Source organism: Brachyhypopomus gauderio, chromosome 13, assembly GCF_052324685.1.
Source record: "Brachyhypopomus gauderio isolate BG-103 chromosome 13, BGAUD_0.2, whole genome shotgun sequence".
Taxonomy (NCBI): domain Eukaryota; kingdom Metazoa; phylum Chordata; class Actinopteri; order Gymnotiformes; family Hypopomidae; genus Brachyhypopomus; species Brachyhypopomus gauderio.
Window position 1 is genome coordinate 16341851 of NC_135223.1, and position 21924 is coordinate 16363774.

Sequence of the window (21924 nt, forward strand, 5' to 3'; positions counted from 1 at the left end):
AATTTACAGCGGATGGCTTTGGCGAGTGACGCAGGGAGGATTACAGATGCCCGACTACTTTCCCGTTAAATTGTCGGGATTTCGCACAATTTGTCGGAGCCGTCGTGTGTCTTTATTCTTGTGTACTTTTTGATTTCGTATAGACGCGTCATAATAAATAAATGTAAAAAGCGGGGTCTCAAAATAAAAGCCTCTTTATGTGGATATTGGTGTGGCATCGCTGCTAGGAAAAAGATGCCGCAGCCCAAATCTCGAAAGATCGCCGTGCTGGGCTACAGGTCCGTAGGTGAGTGTGCTGGACCCGGTACCGGTCACTCTGGTACCGGACACGGCGGGTGTAACGCGCTCCGGCTCGGAGGATGACCGGGGGTAACCTACCTAGCCGGTGGGCTAACGGGCGGGTTGAAGCTGGGCTGGTTCTGATCTCCAGACGGTGTCGGGGTGTGTGTGAAGGATGCGCGGTGGGTGCTCGGATGGTCCAAACGCTGGTGGAGGAGAGAGGGCCTGGACCGAGACGGGTTTGGCATTGGTACCGTGCGATTCTGTGACCTTGCACGAAATAACTGGCGTCTTGGCCCATGCATGCACAGCTGGAGACGGCCGAACCTCGCAGGTCCACGTACGTCTCCCTCCAGCATCACCTGCTCCTCACACTCGCATCCAGCCGAGTCCTTCACTCGTGCAACGTGGCAAATATAAATGTGTGTGTGTAGCGACGGCAGTGAACCAATATTTGCTGCGTGCTGTTTGCCTCAGCGCCGGGGACAATGTGTTAGGATGTAGGATGTGTCATTGTGCAAAAGCCACAGGAGGCACCTGTGCAGGTAACGTCTCACCTGAGACCGTGTCATGGTGTGTCCAGCCACCTCCACCAGAACACCTCCACCTCTCCGGGGTTTCTTGGCTGTCTCACAGCCATGCAGTAAGGGTCTGGTGGAAATAATAGAGCTGTGTGGTTGTCTATAAATGCATGTAAGTTAAATGTCTGAGTATAAACCCATGGGGGATGAGTCTACACTGAGAGCGAGCACCCATGGGGAAGATGGATCCTTGCTACGCAAAGCCATCGGTGTGGTGGAACTACAGTGGGTGCAGCAACCAAGTCAAGTTTCTCGCTCAGGCCAGGCGGCCGTCGTGGGCCTGGTCCCCTTTTACACCGAGCACGTTTCACTGGTCCTGTACGGTGTCTTGACTGGTCAAAGCTTTAAAAAGGCGTCTCGTTTGCTGGCGTACAGTAGGAATGTTTGCTGCACGTGTGTGAACGTCCCCTCTGCGTCAGCGAGGCGGTCACGTGTGATTAGACTGCCCATTGTTTTTGAGGATGGAGGTCTAGATGGAGGTCTAGGTGGAGGTCTAGATGGAGGTCTAGGTGGAGGTCTAGGTGGAGGTCTAGGTGGAGTTTGACTGGTCACGCCTGATCTGTAGCCACAGTGCAGAGCAAAAACTGCAGAACGATGCTGCCACAAACCTGAATGTTTACATTTTTTAAGGTAACTTAATAAAGACCAGACCAGTGTGTCTTGGCTGAACAAATATTATGATGTACTGACTAAAGAATATTGTTCTCCATAACCGTGTCTCTTATTCGTGTAAGCTTTTGGGCATTGTGTTGCATCACTTGGGCGCCTGTGAGTCAGATCAGTTTGGTGGAGAGGCGATGGCGTTTCATTGTGTTCTTCCTTGTGTAAGCTCCCTCCCACGTCTGGCCTTCGTCCCTGGGTTTGGGGCCATGCGCGCGGCAGTCTGAACTCTCTGCTCCTCTCCCTCTTCCTACCAGCTCTGTCGCAAAGCCTATTTATAGCCGGGCTGAGGAAGGATGCTTGAATTTCCATGCGTCTTCATTAAAGTTGTGCACGTTGCACAGGGCTCCCGGATCTCCGTGGAAAGGTTTCGGATGAGTTGTGTTCAAAAAGCTGTTTGTCACCTTGTGTTTTATTTAGATTTTACTTAAAAAAATATATTTTCCATAGGAAAAAAAATGATTTCAAATTCAAATTTTCTTTTCATTTGAATTTAGTTCCATTGGGTGTGCTGAGAGTCTCCGCTGGTGGTAAGAGTAGAACAGTGAAGAATGTCTAATATCAGTCACCACTATACAATGAAGCAGCGTGCTGTATCATTTTTAGTAATGCATTTGCACAGCCAAACGGCTGTGACTCACATCCTAATAGTGTCCTCCTACTTTTCGGCTTTGTATTACACTGGCATACCTCATCCATTCTCATTATAGGCCTGCAGTGCACTATGGCTTTAAGAAACACAATGTCTGGATGTTTATTGTGGTTGTCTAACCTGCTAATAGATTCCAGTATCATCTGTTTCCATACCGTGAAGATGAGAGCGAGTTGTGCGTGAGCTGCGTCTTCTCCTGCGAGCGCCCCACGTTCCTCTGGGCTCTTCCTCCACGTTCCTCTGGGCTCTTCCTCCACGTTCCTCTGGGCTCTTCCTCCACGTTCCTCTGGGCTCTTCCTCCACGTTCCTCTGGGCTCTTCCTCCACGTTCCTCTGGACTCTTCCTCCATGTTCCTCTGGGCTCTTCCTCCACGTTCCTCTGGGCTCTTCCTCCACGTTCCTCTGGGCTCTTCCTCCACGTTCCTCTGGGCTCTTCCTCCACGTTCCTCTGGGCTCTTCCTCCACGTTCCTCTGGGCTCTTCCTTCTGAATGAGGACCTGCGTTTTACAAATGCCGATGCAAAGGAGCGGTTGTTATAGCAACAGCCTGCAAGACATATCTGCCCACACACTCGGGCATCTCTTCCTGCTGCCACCGCGGCTCCGTGCTCTCAGACGGGGGGATGAAGCATCCCTGCTGCCCTGCGGCCCTGCTCACCTGCTGCGTGCAGACACCACGCCACCACCTCCACTTTACGTGTCCCTCAGGAAGTAATGCACCAGTGCAAATGGAGCCTGGTCTGCGCTGTGGGGATTCTGGTCGCTCTTTGCCTGGCCTGGCTGTGAAATCACTGGGGGGGGTCGGGTAAGAACTGGGTTAACGGCGCCATGCCGAGGGCTCTGGGCATCGCCCCAGTCTGAACGCTAGCCTACAGCTGGCACAGGGCTTCCTCTAGTGTGTGTGTGAATGTAGTATAACAGATGAATGGGCTGCTGTATTCAGAGATGGTGCTCATGAATGATTTCCACATTTCTCTCGTTTTATTGCAGGAAAGTCTTCTTTGACAATACAGTTTGTGGAAGGACAGTTTGTGGACTCGTATGACCCAACCATAGAAAACAGTAAGTGCATCTGAATTAATCTGACAGACAGACTGAATGGGAGATGAGAGGAAGGAGACAGAAAACATCTAGTAAATGTGGACTTCAATTTCTCTCTCTCTCTCGCTCTCTCTGAGAGAAGGAAAGAGTTAACGTGTGTGTGTGTGTGTGTGTGTGTGTGTGTGAGAGAGAGAGAGAGAGAGAGAGAGAGGAGAGAGAGAGAGAGAGGAGAGAGAGAGAGAGAGAGAGAGAGAGAGAGAGAGAGAGAGAGAGAGAGAGAGAGAGAGAGAGAGAGAGAGAGAGAGAGAGAGAGAGAGAGAGAGAGAGAGAGAGAGTGAACATGCATCTTCTTAAGAGAATATCAGCTTAGAGACCCAGTTACTATAAACTAGAAATGTTGACTGGTGAGGCTGTTCTCAAGTCCTGGATGGAGGCCAGTTGTGGTTCGTCCAGGTGAGGTTCTGCCATGCGTTCCTCACTGGAGAAAGTCCAGGTGTGGTTCTGCTACATCTTCCTCACTGGCAGCAGTGTTGTGGATACGATGGCAACACTAAGTGGCTCCACAGCCCCCATCCCCGTCCCCCGTCCCCTGTCCCCCATCCCTCGTCCCCCGTCCCCCACCACCCATCCCTCGTCCCCCGTTCCTCGTCCCCCGTTCCTCGTCCCCGTCCCTCGTCCCCCGTTCCTCGTCCCACACCCCCTCGTCCCCGTTCCTCGTCCCCCGTCCCCCGTTCCTCGTCCCACACCCCTCGTCCCCGTTCCTCGTCCCACACCCCTCGTCCCCGTCCCTCGTCCCACACCCCTCGTCCCCCGTCTTCTACCTCTCTGATACAGTGTCACCTCGACGTTAAGGAGCCCCCGGTCATTGTCTTTCATGTTTGGTCTTTGGTGTGACCCTGGACCAACTCCCACATGACAGAGAGTGAAGTGAGTGCAGGCGACACTTTAAATGGCTAATAGGTGCTCTGCATAGTGACTGTGCTGGATGTAAGTGCCTGTGGTTCTGTAGTCACACTCCTGACTCAGAGTGCTGCTGCCAGGCTGTTTTTAGCTTTTAATGTCTTTATTTCTTATTTTCATCAATGAAATCCATCATAGACTCCTGGTGGGGGCTTTAAGCCTGAATCCGCTTGGTTTGCTGGCATGTTACAATCTTACTCAGAGTAATGTGTGTGTGTGTGGATCTGAGAGGTCATGCTGTTATTCACACACATTAGTGGGGGTGTGTGTGAAAGAGGCAGCCCACCTCGCAGGTTCTCCTGCCCCCGTAAGGTCCGGCGTGGTGCAGGTAAGTAGCGGTCGCGGGCGTCACACACCTGCGTGACCAACCTGAGCTGATCCTCAGTGCATTGAAGCTCCCTGTTCCTGTTCCCGTGCAGTGGACCAGGAACCCGTCGTTCCTAGTGGCTGAGTGCCTCTCCGAGTGGGTCGGGGGTTCTTGTGCATGTGCATAAATACATGGACACGGAGGAGCAGATGCAGTAGGTTAGGCTAAGAAATAGAACAGAATGAATCATTACCCCAAATCCAGATATATTTTTAGTAATTGATTATTATGTTGAGTTAGTTGTCTTTGTCTTTGCCATGGCATTGCATCGTCTAGTACATACAATCAATAAAAGTTCATCAGTAAATCTTGAATATCCTTTTACAAAAATTAGCTTTTCTATGCATTCTGTAGGTAATGCAGTATGCAGTTATATTGCTGACATTTTAGAAGCGTCATTAGCCATTTTAGACCACGACACTGTGGCTGAACTCCTGTCTCAGTGTAATTGGATAGAGCAGTGTGTGTGTGCGTGTGTGTATGCTACAGGAAGTGCACAGGCTGGCGTTGAAGTAATGTGCTGCTCCCCCCCACAAGAAGAGCGAGGGCACCCAGCCCTGTAGGCGCCTCTCTACTACATGCCCCCCCCCCAGGCCTGCCAGCCTCTCTCGGTGGCCTTGGGACACTTAACCTCGGGGGCATCCTTTATGGTCTTGGCTGTAATGTTCAGATGAGCTAATGCTCTGGTAGTTTGGGGCATCAAGGTTGTTGTTCTGGGGAATCGGGACTGCAGAGCGGGTCGCTCGTCTGTACAGGCTGCAGCGGTGTTCAACTGGGTCAGGCTAGAGCACCACAGCAGAACGCTGCTTGTCCCTGGTTCCTCCGTCCTCCCACACGTCTGTGTGTGTTGCTGCTCTGAGGATCAGGCCCTTGATTAGATGGAGCAGGTGTGTTGCGGTGCAGGCGTCCCACTGCACTGGGATCAAGAGGCACTGTGGGAGTACCGGAGTGTTATGGACTCAGATGGTACTGGGAGCAAAGCAGCTGTTGCACCTTTGGTCATCTACTCCCTTTCTGGGGCCGCAAGATGGGCGTGACCCACATGGGTTTGTGTTTGGAACATTAAAATGCCCCCGGGAGACACTGGACTTTGTTCTGTAGTTATTATAGCTGTTTAGTGTGAGTGAGTGAGTGCATGTTTCAGTGTATGCCCACCACGTGATGCATCCTGACCTTTATAGGGCAGACACATCCGTCCGAAACATGGACAGTGTCCCCTTACCACAGCGCTAGTTACCTCTCCCTGTAGCAAAGAGAGTAGGCTCCACGGGCCACCCTGAAGGGGGTCGTCCAGGTGGCCAGCGTCGCCTCCAACCCAACTCCAAGCCCAGAGAGCCAGGGCACCAGAGCACACTCCATTAAACACTGAAGCAGCCGTTATAGCATGGCTCGTGATGGTCTTGGTCCACGCCCCCTCTGAGGCGTGTCCACCTCTGAGGCGTGTCCCTCCGAGTCGTGTCCTTCTGAGGCGTATCCCTCCGAGTCGTGTCCCTCTGAGTCGTGTCCCTCTGAGTCGTGTCCCTCCGAGGCGTGTCCCTCCGAGGCGTGTCCCTCCGAGTCGTGTCCCTCTGAGGCGTGTCCTTCTGAGGCGTGTCCCTCCGAGTCGTGTCCTTCTGAGGCGTGTGCCATTCTGGGTGTGGCGGCCAGAGTGACTTCATCCACGCTGATGAATGACTTCCTCTTTCCTTGTAGTTTCACTTACTAATTTGACTTTGGAGGAGGGAGAGGAGGAGGAGAGAAAGGAGGAGGGGGAGGAGGAGGGAGAGGAGGAGGGGGATTTGCTCTCAGTGAGTCTGGAGCTTTGAGTAATTTTATTAAGAGTACAGGCTGCATGCTGAGCTATTTTCGCCTGTGTTCTGCGGGCCAGGCTGCCACCGGCAGGCCGCTCCTGTCCTCTGGGATCTGCCGTGTCCTCAAAGCGTTGCGCAGGCCCGGTTTAAGATCCTCCCCCTCGGAGAGCTCGGTCTCACGGCCTCCACACCAGGAAGCAGAGCCCCTGCCCAACTGCGCCGCTGAAGATTCCTTCCAGTGTCGCTCACTGTAGTTCTCACGCTCACTCTCCAGGCTAAACTGACTGTCAGATGACTTCATTGTCTCAGGTTTACGCCCCCGGTACTAAAATGAACCGTTACTTTGTCGGTCCTCTGGTTCTGGGTCACTGTGACATCCACAGTGATGACACGCATGTAGGCCGTGCGTCTCGTTTCTGCTCCTTCTCTGCTCGGCTCCCTGTTTGAACTTCTCTTGATTCTCAGGAGCTGAGCTCTGCAGATAACCACCCATTCACTGATGTGCATTAAACCCCCCCCCCCCCCCCCCCCCCCATGTCTCTTTCTCTCTGCAGCATTTACTAAAATGATCACAGTCAATGGCCAAGAGTACCATCTGCAGCTGGTGGACACAGCAGGACAGGTGAGGGTGCACTGACCCAGAATTATACTATCTCAAAACAAACACACACACACACACACACACACACACACACATGCAGAGTAACTGCTGCACATTGTGTCCCAGGCACTCCATTAACGTTCTGTTGCCCACCAATTGACACGGGTTCAAATTCATTCGGACCAGGTGTGTCTGAGCTGGGAATAGAAGCCCCATGGCTGAATGAGTAAGGCTGTGTGGTGTAGTCAGAGTCCCAGCTCACTCTCACCGTCCTAGTCAAGTCATGACTTCATCCACCCTGATGCTCAACACTGACCTACGTGTTTGCCCCTCTTAACTGACCCAGCCCTAGCAAGAGGAGGGGCCATGTGTGGTGTCTTATGATGCCTTTCTGTGACCAGAGTGTATTAATGTCATATATAGTCTAAATAAAACATTTATAACTTTTTACAATTTCTGTTAGGGGGGTGGGGAGGGTGTCCAGTTCCTGTAGCATGTACAAATAGAAAATGATCAGAAGCATTAATGCATTTGTTTATCTGTCTTTAAAATATCAGTGTGTTTACTCAGTGTGCCTGTGTAAAAGGAGGCGGAGCTTTCCGGATAGGAGCCAGTGAGTGACAGACAGGGTGTTCCTGGAGGGACCGTTCTTGTTGCGCTGGGATGCCAATCATCACCATGTAACTGCTGATTGGGTTAGATGAGATTAGCCAAACATGCTGAAATTATCGCTAGACAAAAAAAGTGGGTGTCCAGATGCTTCAAGTTGAAGTTATGGAACTAAATCTTTAAAGACTATCATGTGTAGCTGATACCATATATCAGCTGCTGGGTAGCTCTTAGTCCAGCAGCTCTTAACAGTAGCAAACTGTTGTATGTTTTTAGCAAAGCAATTACATAGCAAGTAAGTTAAGCTAGCTGTTATTGTGTAGTAAAGTTGAGCAAATGTTTCTAATTTTAATTAGTGGAGTAGTTAATATAAGTAAATTGCTTCAGAGATAGTGAATATAAAAGCAGCTCTCCAAGACTCGGTAACTTATGCTGAGTGAACACAGCATAACCTCAGCAATTATGTTAAAGGTGAGTCCTGTGTTTTGTGATTTGTCAGTCTGGTTTTAGTGTAACCCTGATTCACTCAATCTTTTCATTACCCTTAGGACGAATACTCCATTTTCCCTCAGACCTATTCCATAGACATCAACGGTTACATTTTGGTGTATTCAGTCACGTCAAATAAAAGGTAGGTTGACAAATTTTTCCTTTCATCCTTCAGCTGTTATGAGATGTTTGACCCTAGTGGTACACTCAGAGGAAACCATTTTCATCTTTTATTTTGCAGGTTATATAATGAGGCTTTTTTCTAGCCTAGTGATTGTCACATTTATACATAAAACATGCCATTTTCATCAGTCCAAGATGCATATCAAAGCAATCAAGCCTCCACATGGCAGGGTTCCGCCCCTGACTCCTCCCCTTTTGCTGCCTGGAAGAGTTGCTTAATGTCAAGGTCATTCTGCTGGGGAGAAGTAGAGTCTTGCTTGGGTGCTTCTGGAAATAAATAGCCTAATATTTTCCAGCCTCAGTGCAATCTTACAGTGTTACCGCAGTAAGATATTGCTTTTAACTCAAGTTGAAGGCCACTCTATCTTGTCCTTCCTGTCATTTTTATTCATTCCCTCCTGTGTGTGGACCCCCATCATTCGGCTCTAATTGAAGAGTCAAACCTTTTCAAGACTAATTTGCTGAACCGGTTTCGTGGAGCCCCAGGGGCCATATGGACACAGGTTCCTGAGCCCTGCACCTGAGGGCTCTGAAGCAGGCTTAGGGTTGATACTCTTCATGCTGACCTGGGTCATGGGTGGATCTGAACCCTGGCATGTTGAAACGCACATACAGCCACGCATAAAGGGGCCGAGTCCAATGTTGGTACTTTCCACACTGAACAGTCGTGTGATGCTGTTCCAGGGTCCCTTGGGCATTCTGGGAAAGTCATAATTTTCCCAAGAGAAAATTCTTATGGAAAACAACCCATCAGAGACTACCCCATCATTTAATCTGAACTGAATCAGTTGAATTATTTAGAGTTATTCCTAATGTTAATACAGAATGTTGGCATTTTATGAGGATGATTCATGTAAGGACAAATAAACTTATTTAACTGAAAATGGCTAACTTGTATCCAACTGTGAGTTTGTTTTCCTGACATTCTGAGTCAGGTTGCAGTTCAGTATTTAAATATGTTATCTTAAGAACCAGCGTGACGTAGCTCAAGAATGTCGTGTATTGATTTCAAAGATTTCAACGCATCTTTCATGAGTTCTGCTCAGTTGTTCTGCATATCTCTCCCTAGGACCAGTGTTTCATGTGTCCCTGAAGATAAGGTCTTGCAGTAAATGTTTTGCTTATGGTAGCAGTTCCAGAGTATCAAAGGATGTGCTGTACATTGTAGACTTTGAGCTCTGTCCATGGCCTTCTGGTCTGAGTATTTTCTCTGTCTCTCTGTTTCAGTTTTGAAGTAGTAAAAGTTATTCATGAAAAATTGTTGGATATGGTGGGAAAAGTACAGTAAGTGTCACTCTTTGTGTTCTACCTGACTGATTCTATCTGACTATTTGTTGACTTCTTTTGACTTCATGTGTAAATGTTATTCCACTTCACACTGAGATTAAACTTCGAACTCCCAGATATTGTATGTTTGCATGAAGGATACAGCCAACTAAATCTGAACACTCACTCTGTGAGATGATTCTTCTGTTGTTCTGCAGAGTACCCATAATGCTGGTGGGAAATAAAAAAGATCTTCACATGGAGCGGTAAGTTTGAGCATATTTTACCCATGATGACTCTCCAACAGGTCACATGACAGCCACCAGAAAAATAAAATGTGATGTGTTCCTGTGGTATGTTTGACATCTGTGAGTTCTGATGCACAATAGTAGCATTTAGCTCCTCTCTCAGCAGTAATGCATGCTATTAGGGTGAAGTGTTAACTTGATTTGGTCGTGACTCATCTCTGTATTGGTCCAAGGAATGTTGTTGAGAGATTATTAATCTGGGCAAAGGGGAAAGCCCAATAACTAGTGTTTTATAAGGTGTAAAATGAGTTCTGAATACCTTTACTTCAGGAATGTTTATGACTTAAGATTTACATTTACATTTATGGCATTTGGCAGACGCCCTTATCCAGAGCGACTTACATTTTATCTCATTTTTTTTATACAAGTGAGCAATTGAGGGTTAAGGCCCTTGCTCAGGGGCACCTCAGTCATGGCCTCAGGTCTGGGAATCGAACCCACAACCCTCTGGTCACAAGACCAGTTCCCTAACCGCCAGGCCATGACTGCCCCAAGATGAACCCTTGTTGGAGAAAAGAGAAATTTTGCACAAGAATTGCTTACAACTAAAAACTGAAAGAAAATATGATAGCTGTGTGCACAGCCACCACTGTATATCAGCGACAGAGACACAACAGCATAAATAAACGAGTAAGCCCACACAGTATATCATACTCACTCTCTGTGTTCTACTGAGACATAAAAATGATATTTGTGCTCCAGACAGGATCGTCACATCTACAACATTGTGCTCACTCCTATATATAAAACCTTTGTCTACCGTCTGTTCCATTGGCCACAATTAGTGATGTCATCCACAGTGCAAATCAGGTCACTGTGAAAGAATTAAAAATGGAAAAAAGCAATGAAGTTCAATAATAATAACAAAAAATGTTAAACATTCCACCCCGTGGTGGGGAATAAGTATTTACATTTACATTTACGGCATTTAGCAGACGCTCTTATCCAGAGCGACTTACAAAAGTGCTAAGTGTTTAGTCAGAATATGCATCTCTATCTAGTATAAAATTTTGGGACTATCCCACTGATCACCCATATCTTAGATTTATTCTAGAGATTCTTAACAATAGATTTGAACAGTTGTGCTGGCCTAATAGCTGGATCAAAAATGCATCTGATGGATTAAGAACAACGGCACTGGAAGAGTACGGACAGGAGCCATGAATGTCATCACTAAATGTGGCCAATGGAACACGCATTTCTCTCTCTCTTTCTCTCTCTCTCTCTCTTTCTCTCTCTCTCCCTCCCTCCCTCCTATGAAGATCCTATCTGGAATGGATGTCTTAGTACAGTGTGTGAGAATGATGCAGTGTGTGCTTATTTCTTCATTTGTGTCCCATCTGCGTATGAAATCCCCAGAACACTGGGTGCTCTGAGCGCCAGCTTGAGTGTTCTCCCTCACATCTGTCCCCGCACACCTGGCTCCTGTCTGGGGCTGCAGTGTCTGAGTAGCTCCTATATCTCCTCCATCAATCTCCCAGCACATGAGGTGCAGAACGGACAGACAGACAGAGGTACCCAGAGAAGAGGGAGGAGCTGTCTGATCTCCTGTGACCCGACACTTGCTTAAATGGGTCAGTCTGAGTCCCAGCACTAGCTCCCAGAACCCACTGGGAATACTGTCAGCCAAGATTATCTATTATATCTTTTAACAGTGTTGATTTTTGTTCTATCGTTCTGCGAGATGGTGTTTCAAGATGGTGTTTCTAACATCTCTATTGTTGATTGTGCCAAGATTGCAGAGAAAATGCAAGACAGAAAACTTAGAATGTGGCCTGGCCCAGGAGAGGGTTAAACCATTGTGTCCGATTCATGTGGCCAGTGGAGAAGTACAGCTAAAACATGTACTACATCAAAGGAATAAACAGGAAATAGATTAGATGGGGATTCTGAATACTGTTCCACAGGATATGAAGTCATAGCTGAAAATCCCCCTCATTAATGCAGATGGACTGTCCTGCATTTAATATGAATCATTTACACCTGTTTTTTTTTTTTGTCCTGAAAAACAAAAGCCTAATTTCATCTAAAAAAATCTATCACACACTGACTAGCTCATGGCAGAATTATTTGTTTTTCCTACTATTTTTTTCTGATCTGGACTGAATTCCCATTTTAGAACTGGGAGCAAAAATATGTGGATTAAGTGTAGTGAGACGAGGAGCTTCTGTCCTGTACTGCATTGATCTGTGTAGCTGTTTTATTCAGGAGAGGAAGATGTGAGTGTAGCTCGCACATCCCGCCCAGCCTGCCGGCACCCTAAGTCCCCCCCAGTGTCTACGGGCGAAACACAGAGATACAAGTACACAGGACTAAACTAGACACAACTGAAGAGGGGGGCGTAGCCCTACGTGACAAGAACAAAAAAAGTCCTGCTCTATCAGTTTTTTTTTCTTTTAATTATTAAATTATTATTGATCTATTTGCGGGCCGGGCCACCAGTTGCCCATCCCAGGTCTAGTCCCATAACACCATACGGCCCCTAACAGCCCCACCCAGTGTCTAGTCCCATAACACCATACTGCCCCTAACAGCCCCACCCAGTGTCTAGTCCCATAACACCATACTGCCCCTAACAGCCCCACCCAGTGTCTAGTCCCATAACACCATACGGCCCCTAACAGCCCCACCCAGTGTCTAGTCCCATAACACCATACTGCCCCTAACAGCCCCACCCAGTGTCTAGTCCCATAACACCATACGGCCCCTAACAGCCCCACCCAGTGTCTAGTCCCATAACACCATACGGCCCCTAACGGCCCCACCCAGTGTCTAGTCCCATAACACCATACTGCCCCTAACAGCCCCACCCAGTGTCTAGTCCCATAACACCATACTGCCCCTAACAGCCCCACCCAGTGTCTAGTCCCATAACACCATACGGCCCCTAACGGCCCACCCAGTGTCTAGTCCCATAACACCATACTGCCCCTAACGGCCCCACCCAGTGTCTAGTCCCATAACTTCACATGATTCCTTTGCTTTACAGCTCCTGTCTAATGAAAATGGACTTTTAGGGGTAATTCCACTGCTTGATTGCTAGTTTATTTGGCAAAGTTGGCCCAAAATGTTAAAGCAGTGTTTGGCCAAACAGCCAGAGTCATGAAAAGAGAAGCAGTAGTGATGAGATGAGTCCAATCAGAACAAGTTCTCAGGACAGTGGAAGGAATGTCAATATATAAACAAGATTTGAACATGTCCGTTCTCAAATCAAGTGATTTTGGTCTTGGCCAAAGCAGAACTTTATACATTGTTGCTTTTTTTTAGTCCTGGTTAATTATAATATATTTGCTGTCGAACCAAAAATTGTAAACAAATGAATACTCACAACCTAGCTGAACATACATTTTATAATGTATATTTTGTGACAATAACCACAACAGTGCCCCCCAGACTGGATGGGTGTTCCTCACGGGAATAAATGCAGTGCATTATGGAGGCAAAGAAGTGCAAGTTCATTTTCAGTACATGGGTATTTCTTTTTTATGTCATGAGATACGACCCTGTAATGGACTTTTGTTATGTAGCAACATGGAAACAAACCGCACCAGAGTTTGTTTGGAAGTGGACCAACCTGCTCAGGGGGTCTCAGGGCGTTTTCAGACTAAAGCTATTTTCAGAGACCAGGTTGCTTGCCTCACTAGTTCATTATGTTTCAGTGGTCTGGGGTCCTGCTAAAGATATTCGCTCCCTGCGCCATATGTGGAGCTTCATGATTGGTTCATTTCAACTTAACACATCGCTTAGCTTCTCAAGTGTGATGGTGGGAAATGTCTAGTGTATTTCGCCTAGGTTCTCCATATGATGTGCATCAGTATTAGCTTAATGTGCGTGCACTGACAGCATGACTAAACACAATCTCATTGGTTTTATGTGCTCCGGCACAGGGAAATGCCATGTATCCAAAAAGAGGAGCTGTTTGACATTTCAGTGGTTTTATCCAAGGAAAATAATAAAAAGCCATAAGTGGACAAATCTGGTAGTTAATATTTTGCAAACCTACGCCAGAAATGTTACATATGGAATTGCTCGATTGGTCCACGGTTCTGATGGAATTATTCTCTGTTAAAGCAAACCAGCGATGAGCTCCTCCGTCAAGCCCAGAGTCAGTCCTGGATGTGGACTGAAATATTCTGGACAAGTGTGAAAACAACCATCCGTCTGCTTGTTTTGTGTGCTCCATGGTTCAAAGGCAGTGTTCACACTACCAAAGCAATCGTACCAGGGTTCATTTTAATGGAAACATCGCAGCTGGGCAAACAGCACAACTGCTTTGTCTGTGGACAGAGGAGCCGCTTGTCACCTGGCGAGGCAGGGAACTGTTTGGGGACCCAGACCAGTGAGGGGTACCCAGGCTGACGAACATTAAACTACAGTAGTGGCAATGTGCAAAGATTGCAATGACAGTATGAGATCCGGATCCATAAGGGCTCCTGTAAATGTTTGCCCAGGGCCCCAACAGACTGTAGAATCACCACTGTCTGTAGGTCAGCTACACTGGAGCACATGTTCTTGTCTGTGCGTGCTTTTAGCATGTGTGCATGTTATCTGCTGCCTTCCTGGATCAATGGCTCCATTAGAGTTTGTCGATAGGCCATGTAAAGCAGGACACATATAGAATGTGCTTTATCTGCCACCCAATCTCCTATCCACCCCACCAGCTCCTGTCCCACAGCTAGAATAACACTGCACCAGTGTATTATGAGTAAGTTCATAAGATGGGCATTCTATAACTTGTGGATCATGTGTTCTTTAAAAAAACAATACATAAGTCCTTATGCTTGTCTTAAAGAATTTGTGTTTAATGGCTGAATAATTACAATAAAAAGACTCCTTTCTATGTCTGGTGTGCTGTTTTTGTGTGGTGTATTGTAATATGTATCGTAATTACACAGTAAAGCCATATGGGCAAAGATGTGGGGTGTTTCACAGAGCTTGGAACACAAGTCTGAAACCTACATTGTAGTGGATCTGTGTGAACATACGGTCATTATGGATTATCTAATATTCAGCGTTGCAGGTTGTAGTGTATTAGATGACTCAGCCAATTACATGTAGATTTTCATTTGCCCGAGCCTAAATCTGTTTGTGTCTCTCTCAGTGTCATCAGTTGTGAAGAGGGCAAAGCACTGGCAGAGTCCTGGAACGCAGCGTTCATGGAGTCTTCTGCGAAGGAGAACCAGGTAACCAGCTGCCTGCAGGTCTTCATTTAGCCCTCCTCCTCCAGTCATGCAGGCCACGCCCACTTCCTCACCCGATCGCTCCCTCTCTCCTGATCTCGTGCAGATTAGGGCACTTTCCCCTGTGGAAACCGCCCTCTGAAAGAGCTCACGTTGTCAGCCGTCAAGGTTCACGTATTTCCTAGTTGTGTTTTCTGCCGTCGGAGCACTTGCACAGTGGTGGGTTTGGAGGTTTCTTGGATACTGGGTCAGGTTTGCAGACTTAAGAGTTCGCTGCTGCCTCAATCACTCGTTGCTGAGCAGACATCATCGTGGAGCTCAGTAGGGACAAGCCAGTGAGGAACCGCCTCTGCTTCTCACCCAGTGTCCTCACTCCTGTCCTCTGTGCGCTCGGATGGCTTGACTGGGTTTTCCTCTCAGTACCAGACACTTCAGTTTCACACAGCTCTGGTTATTTGAAAGTTTAACTTTGGACTTGACTCTGGTGACGTGTGTCTGGTATGGAATGTATTGATGTCTGGTTGGGGACCAGTCCCATTGCTTGATGGTTTAACCTGCATCACAGAAAGAATTGTGGCATCCTCAAGGTTGCTGGTTTCCAAATGAGGTGTAGAAGACGGTTTTACCACTGGGTTATGGTGAAAGCTTCACCTATTAGGCATTGCCAGGTAGCTGTGCACAGGGAAGTCTCTAACCAAATGTACATGGATCCTTATCACAATCCTTATGAATGATTACGCTTTACTAGAGATTGTGGCGATTCATCCCTCTTGAAGAAGGGCTGATTGGTGATTGGTTATTTCAGGCGGTACTGTATTGACTGGAGTGAGTGTAGACTACAGAGAGCAGGTGTAGCCCTCATGCTGTAGACCCTGTGTATCTCATGATAACCCAAAACCACAGGAAGCAAACAAAAATCAAATTCAATCATCTTGTCACTGATTTCAGTGAATGTTCCCTCGTATACACGTACACGGGTGGATGTGGGAGGAGTGTGAGCATTTGGAGTCTGTACTGAGCAATGGGGTTGAAGGGCAGGGGTTGGTTGCAAAGCAGTTGCTATGGTAACGAGGTCACGCATTAACATGCTGAGATGCACTAGAGAGAGAAAGAGAGAGAGAAGGGGAGGGAGAGATGGATGTATAGTGTGCATGGATGGGCCCAGAGTCTAAGGCTACTGTTTATTAGTTTATTACTGTTATTACCTATTTAATCTTTCTTTTGTTCACTTGTTTTTAGTGCATATAAATAACAAACATGCTGAAGATTCTCTTGACCTGATTCCAACCCCTGCGTGTTTAAGCAGCTTTGTAATTTGACATTGTTAGATTGCGTTCCGAGAATTACGCCCTTGTCTGTTTTCATCTCCAGTGTTTTTGCCCCTGAAGTTTCCTACTTACAGTTCTGTGGCGGCGACAGTGTGCCCTGTAGGATCACACTACACAGACTGTGTTACTGCTCTGTAGACCTCAGCAGAGTGGGAGGGGCCACTGGAGTGGGCGGGGCCTCAACTCCTCTCCTCTCATCTTATCTGGGTCCCAACGTACCCCTGGGATCCACCACCCCGAGCGAGAAAAAGCGTGAGATAGAATGAGCGTTCGAGGTGCTAATTGAATATCACGGCTCTGGTTTCCCTCGCACTGTTCTGTTCTGGAGCCAGGCCGTGTGTGAGCTGGCCATGACTCACTGGCACACGGAGGGCTGTGTTACTGCCCTGAGAGACGAAGACACACAGTCCACTTTATTTTGGGCTTGTTTGATGCCCAAAATTCTGGTAATTATTCCCCATTGTGCAGTTGTATGCCCACTCATAAATCTCTCCTCTTGTAATCATTAGTGGTAGTGATTGTTGTTTTGGTGGAGAGTGGTCCAATAGACACATTTGGCTTGAATCAAAGTGGTTCGTAATGGGCCCTGCTTTGTGTTTATTCAGACGAGCCAGGTGGGTCACTGTTATAAGGGACGGCCTTATGTGATTGTGCAGAACCCTTGCTGGGTTTGTGGTTGAGAGGCATGTCTCATCTGTGAGTAGCACTGACTTTGCCAGTAAAGCACTCAAATATCTAACCACTCTATCATTTTGTAGCACAACTGCTCGGGTAATCATTTGTTACCTGACATGCCACCATTGTTACATGTCCTTCTTTTCACTTGAAGTCTTCACACTTCAGTCTTAATTTTATTGAGTATTAAAGTAATTAATTTTGTTTTAGATTAAAATGTGTAGCGAGTTGTGCACAGCCAAGAGTAACCGCTATGTCTCTGGTGGCAGACTGCAGTGGAGGTGTTCAAGAGGATCATTTTAGAGGCCGAGAAGATGGACGGCGGAGCCCCCCAAGGGCGGACCTCCTGCTCGCTGATGTAGTGCCCCCTCCCTGACCGCCCCCCTCCCCCGGCCTCTCCCCACTGCCTGCCCCGACCACTGGAGGACGCACACTGACCTTTCTGGCGAACAGTTGTCAAACAATCCTGTGGTTAGGGTAACACTTGAATTTTTGACTTCGGTTAGGATGAGGGTTTAGTGGTTTGATTAAGGCTGCGGGTTAAGGGTTAAGGGTTAAGGGTTAAGCACAGCTAATGGTAAATGTTCACCAGAAAAGTCTGTTTCTGCCCTCCCACAGCCACCCTGCCCCACTACACTGGACACTGGGAAATCCCTCTACTTGAAGTGGCTAACTGCCTGTTTTTCTCCATAGAATTGTTGACTCTTTCTTTTTAACCTTTTTTATACTTCATTTCATTTTAATTATTTTTTTTCTATTGTTTTTTTCCCTCATATTTTTTTAAAATATTATTTTGGAAGATACAGAAAAGCCCTTAGTAACGCTAGAAGTAACTACCATCACAACTCTTTCTTGCTTTCTCTCTCTCTCTCTTTCTCTCCCTCTCTCTCTCTCTCTCTCTCTCTCTGTCCTCCCCCATCTGTCTCTTTCTCACCTCACCACACACCAGACCTGTTCAGATGTCGGGTCTTATTTTCCCGCCTTTCACCAGCCCTCATGTCTTTTCTACCTGCCTCTCTCCTCCTGAACCCTTATCAATTTGTATATTGTATTTCTTAAACAGTAATTATGGCCAATAAAGTTTTCAACATTCATTCTCCTCAGTAATGAATGATGTTTAACTTTTTTGATTGTAATCATTAAACGCAGCATTTTGTTTCACTATTCCTGGAGTGCTCTGTGATGTCCTTTTGAAAACATTTTTACACCATTGTCCTGTGTTCAGCATATGAGGCATGTAGATTCACTATACATACATGTTCTTTTTCCTCTTATTTAGACAAACACAATATGGGGAATGGGTTAAAGTGATGTGCATCACACCATAGCATTTAATTATATGGGCTGCTAAAATGGCTGTGACAATTGGCGTTAAACAGATGCAGGAATTGCCTGCATAAAAATAGTTTCACATTGGGTTAAGACAGTAAAACCTCACATTCCTCTTCACTTTTTAAACACGTTTTAAAGTGTTACATTTTGTTTGAGTAGTCTAAAACCCACTACCCCTAAAAACAACACACACACAAAAACACTTGTGATTGTATACTAAATATTAGTTCACTCATAATTTTGTGTTCCCAAACAGGGAACGATCCCATGTGGTTTATTTTTGACCAGACTGTTTTACTAATGCAATCAAAGGGGAATAACAGGATTTTGAGAGAAGCTCAGAGCGAGACCAGCAGTAGAGAGGTGCCCTGTAAATCAATAGAGCACATTTGCTTTCAACATTTGTAATCCAACACCAAGATGCAGAGCATAGCAGGCTGTTTGCTGTGTGGTTCTTTTAACAGAGCATTCAACGGACACACAAGCATTGGTCAAGCTTTTATTTGGGATGACAAGTGTCTACATTTTGTGCAGGTACGTTTAAGATCATACACAGAGTGCCATAACAGCATATTTAAATATACAGTGTATACTTAATCATACATCTTTCTTGATGTAATATAAATGTCACTTAATTTATTTCAAAACTAAACTTAGTCCTATTGGGTTGTTTTTTTTTCATGCTATATGTCTTCTGGCAAATTCATCATGTCTAGCTATAAACACACCTGTACCTATACGGAGCGAAAGTGCAATAGAACAAGAGAACTAGAACAAAGACTCAATCAGTCCTCAGTGTGAAAGTTCAAGAGGATGATTTATTTATTTATTTATCTTATCCTTCCTAACAGCCCTCCACCTGGTTGCCACAGTTACACAAGAACACATCACAATCGCTGTCCAATCAGGGTCCGTCGCTCTTGCGGCGTCATCCAGCCTATACGCTCACCGTTGTGAAGGGAAGCAGGACCTACACACAATGGCATCACAAGAGTCAGGCGAAGCAAAATCCTTTGTGCTTGCGGGCGAGAGCCCCTGAGGTAAAGCCCAGAATCAGCAGTGCCAGGAGTCAACGGAAAATGTCTACCAAGCAGAAGCTGTAAGCTCCCATTGTGTCACCTTTGTTGGGCAAACATCGCGATAGCGCCTGACACACCACCACCCGTATATATCGGAGCGTCCAACTTTTTCACCGTCACACCGTCTTACGTGTGGGTCAGGTTGGACAATATCCTGAGGAACAATGTCACAGTATTCTGGGAAGGTAAGCGTCCGGGCCTGTCAGGAACACCTTAGTTCCCTCACCAGAGTCTCAGACATATGAGTCTCAGCCATATTCATCTGTGTAGCTGTCATGGAATGAGCAATTTGGATTTGGGTGAAGGCTCCTGAAATGATCTGTGTTTCTCACCTGTGCCATCATTACTGTAAGACTCAGAAGTATGGTGCCAAGGTTGAACATTAGCTCGCACCAGCTGAATGACGCCTACTTTTCCATTGTGGTCTACTGCAAGTGTTCTCATTTGTAATGACCATTTCTGTCTGTCATGCCCTTTTCATGCCAAACTTTCCCTTTTTTTCTGAAATGCATTCCTCTGAAGTCTCACTGTGACTTCCAACTGCCACCCCATCCCCCTCTTTATTTTGTATTTTCTCAGTATTTTCTTTATTTTCTGCTGCACTTGGCAAAGGGCCCTAGAGGAAACTGAGTGAGTGTGAAAAGCCAGATCTCTTCTCTCCTGGCCGTGGTATACCTGTGGAACATATACTAGAAAATCATTCTACATTCTCTAGTGTGTTACCAATTAATTCTCTCCAGCCAAAGGAAATGTACTGCAAACAACATCTAATTTACAGCAAGTGTTTCCTCTCCCCTCCCAAGAGGTGGACCTGGTACCTAACCAGCCCGTGTGCTGTATGCTCTCCTCTGTTGCTCCCTCCTCTGCCACAGATAGTGTTTTACGAGGGAAGATGCTTCACTGGAAGGAAGCTGGAAGTGTTCGGGGACTGTGATAACTTTCAGGACCGTGGCTTCATGAACAGGGTGAACTCCATCCGTGTGGAGAGTGGAGCGTGGATCTGCTACGACCATCCCGACTTCAAGGGCCTTCAGTACATCCTGGAGCGTGGGGAGTACCCCGACTTCCAGCGCTGGAACTCCCACAACGACCACATGGGCTCCTGCAGGACTGTCAGGATGGTGAGAACTGAGCTGGCTTCACACAGACTCATGCACTATTTTCTCACTGCATGGAGAGAGGCAATACTCCAAGCAGTTCGCTAATTTGGGAAGTGCAAATATTTCACTCTTTTTTCGATCACTGACTCCATGCCAAAGAAAATAAAAAGGAAAGCATTTTTACAATTTTACTGATAAAACCAACTTTTTTCTTTTAAAAGCCAAAACAAACAACCTCCCCCAACCATTTACCACAGGGATTAAGACTTGTGCTGATGAGTGAAGATGAAGCCTTAAAACCTACCATGCCTTGTTTTGAATGTGTGTGCGCCCACAGCACGGAGAGCACTACAGGATCCAGCTGTTTGACAGCTGCAACTACACGGGCCAGTGCACCGAGCTGTGTGACGACTGCCCCTTCCTGCAGAGCTGCGGGCTCGGCAAGACCTGCATCAACTCCCTCAGGGTGTTTGGAGACGGAGCGTAAGTGCATCTCCAAAATCCTCATTTAAAGCTATCTGGAAACAGGATTGATGTCTATTTTTATATTAAATGCACATGCTGAGTATTCTTCTCATTTTGTGCCATATATAGCTTTTAAATTATCGTATTTAACCCGAGGCCATATCCTAAATAATGCTACAATGTTTTACAGCCTAGAAATAGGCTCCAATGTTACTCGCTTGATTGAGCGCATGAAAGTTTTAGAACCACATGTAGAAAATCTCAAGATCAATAGGTAAATAAGCTACAGATTAATCACTGTTTTAAATGACTACCCCCAACACTTTTACAGATTAGTGTAGGCTTGCATCTCTGTTCAGTACCCTGAGAACAGAGACCAAAGTCACTCACAGCCTGGATTAGTTGTAGACGCACTTCAATAAGAACATTACCCATGTTTCTAACATTGTTTTTTTCTGTTTCCAGAAAAAGATCAGTTATACCCTTCTTTTACCTTTATTAAGAACAGCTTCTTTAAAAAATAAACAATAATCCCCTAAATGCTTAAGCATAAAATTAATCAAATTACTTTGTCCGTTTTGTAACGATTTAACAGCAAACGTTTGTGCTGGTCTTTTGGGTTGGAGTCATTTGGTTCTGTTTGTCATGTGAAGGTGGGTGATGTATGAGGAGCCCAACTTCCGTGGCCGTATGTACATCGTGGAGAGAGGATCCTACAGCAGACACACCGAGTGGCAGGCCCAGAACCCCACCATCCAGTCCATCCGCAGAGTCGTCAACTACTTCTGAACCCCCAGCCCTCTTCTGCCCTGCTCCCCTCCCACCATCCACACTACAGAACATCACTGTGCCCAATCACAATATGTCAAATAAACCAAGTAGTACAAGACGATGGTATTTTATCACACTTGTGTCTGTGTGTCAGTACTCAGCTTGTGGCATGAGGGCCAGCATCCCGGTGATTCATGGTAACATTACACT

The 21924-nt window shown here is 46.5% G+C and overlaps 2 protein-coding genes across 3 annotated transcripts; both read left to right on the forward strand.

Moving 5' to 3' along the window:
• Positions 1–18131, forward strand: rheb (Ras homolog, mTORC1 binding). Its single transcript, XM_076971283.1, has 8 exons — positions 1–286; positions 3161–3232; positions 6883–6950; positions 8087–8169; positions 9438–9494; positions 9695–9742; positions 14886–14967; positions 17237–18131. Exons 1-8 carry the CDS (start codon positions 235–237, stop codon positions 17327–17329), a joined length of 555 nt encoding a protein of 184 aa, XP_076827398.1. The 5' UTR covers positions 1–234; the 3' UTR covers positions 17330–18131.
• Positions 18132–18268: 137 nt separating this feature from the next.
• crygn2 (crystallin, gamma N2) lies at positions 18269–21893 on the forward strand. Of its 2 annotated transcripts, none has more exons than XM_076971282.1 (4): positions 18269–19563; positions 20251–20499; positions 20816–20961; positions 21597–21893. In XM_076971282.1, exons 1-4 carry the CDS (start codon positions 19543–19545, stop codon positions 21730–21732), a joined length of 552 nt encoding a protein of 183 aa, XP_076827397.1. In that variant the 5' UTR covers positions 18269–19542; the 3' UTR covers positions 21733–21893. The 2 variants fall into 2 exon arrangements, with proteins under 2 accessions (XP_076827397.1, XP_076827396.1); XM_076971281.1 differs by having other exon boundaries at positions 18269–18833; positions 19151–20499.
• The last annotated feature ends 31 nt before the right edge of the window (positions 21894–21924 follow it).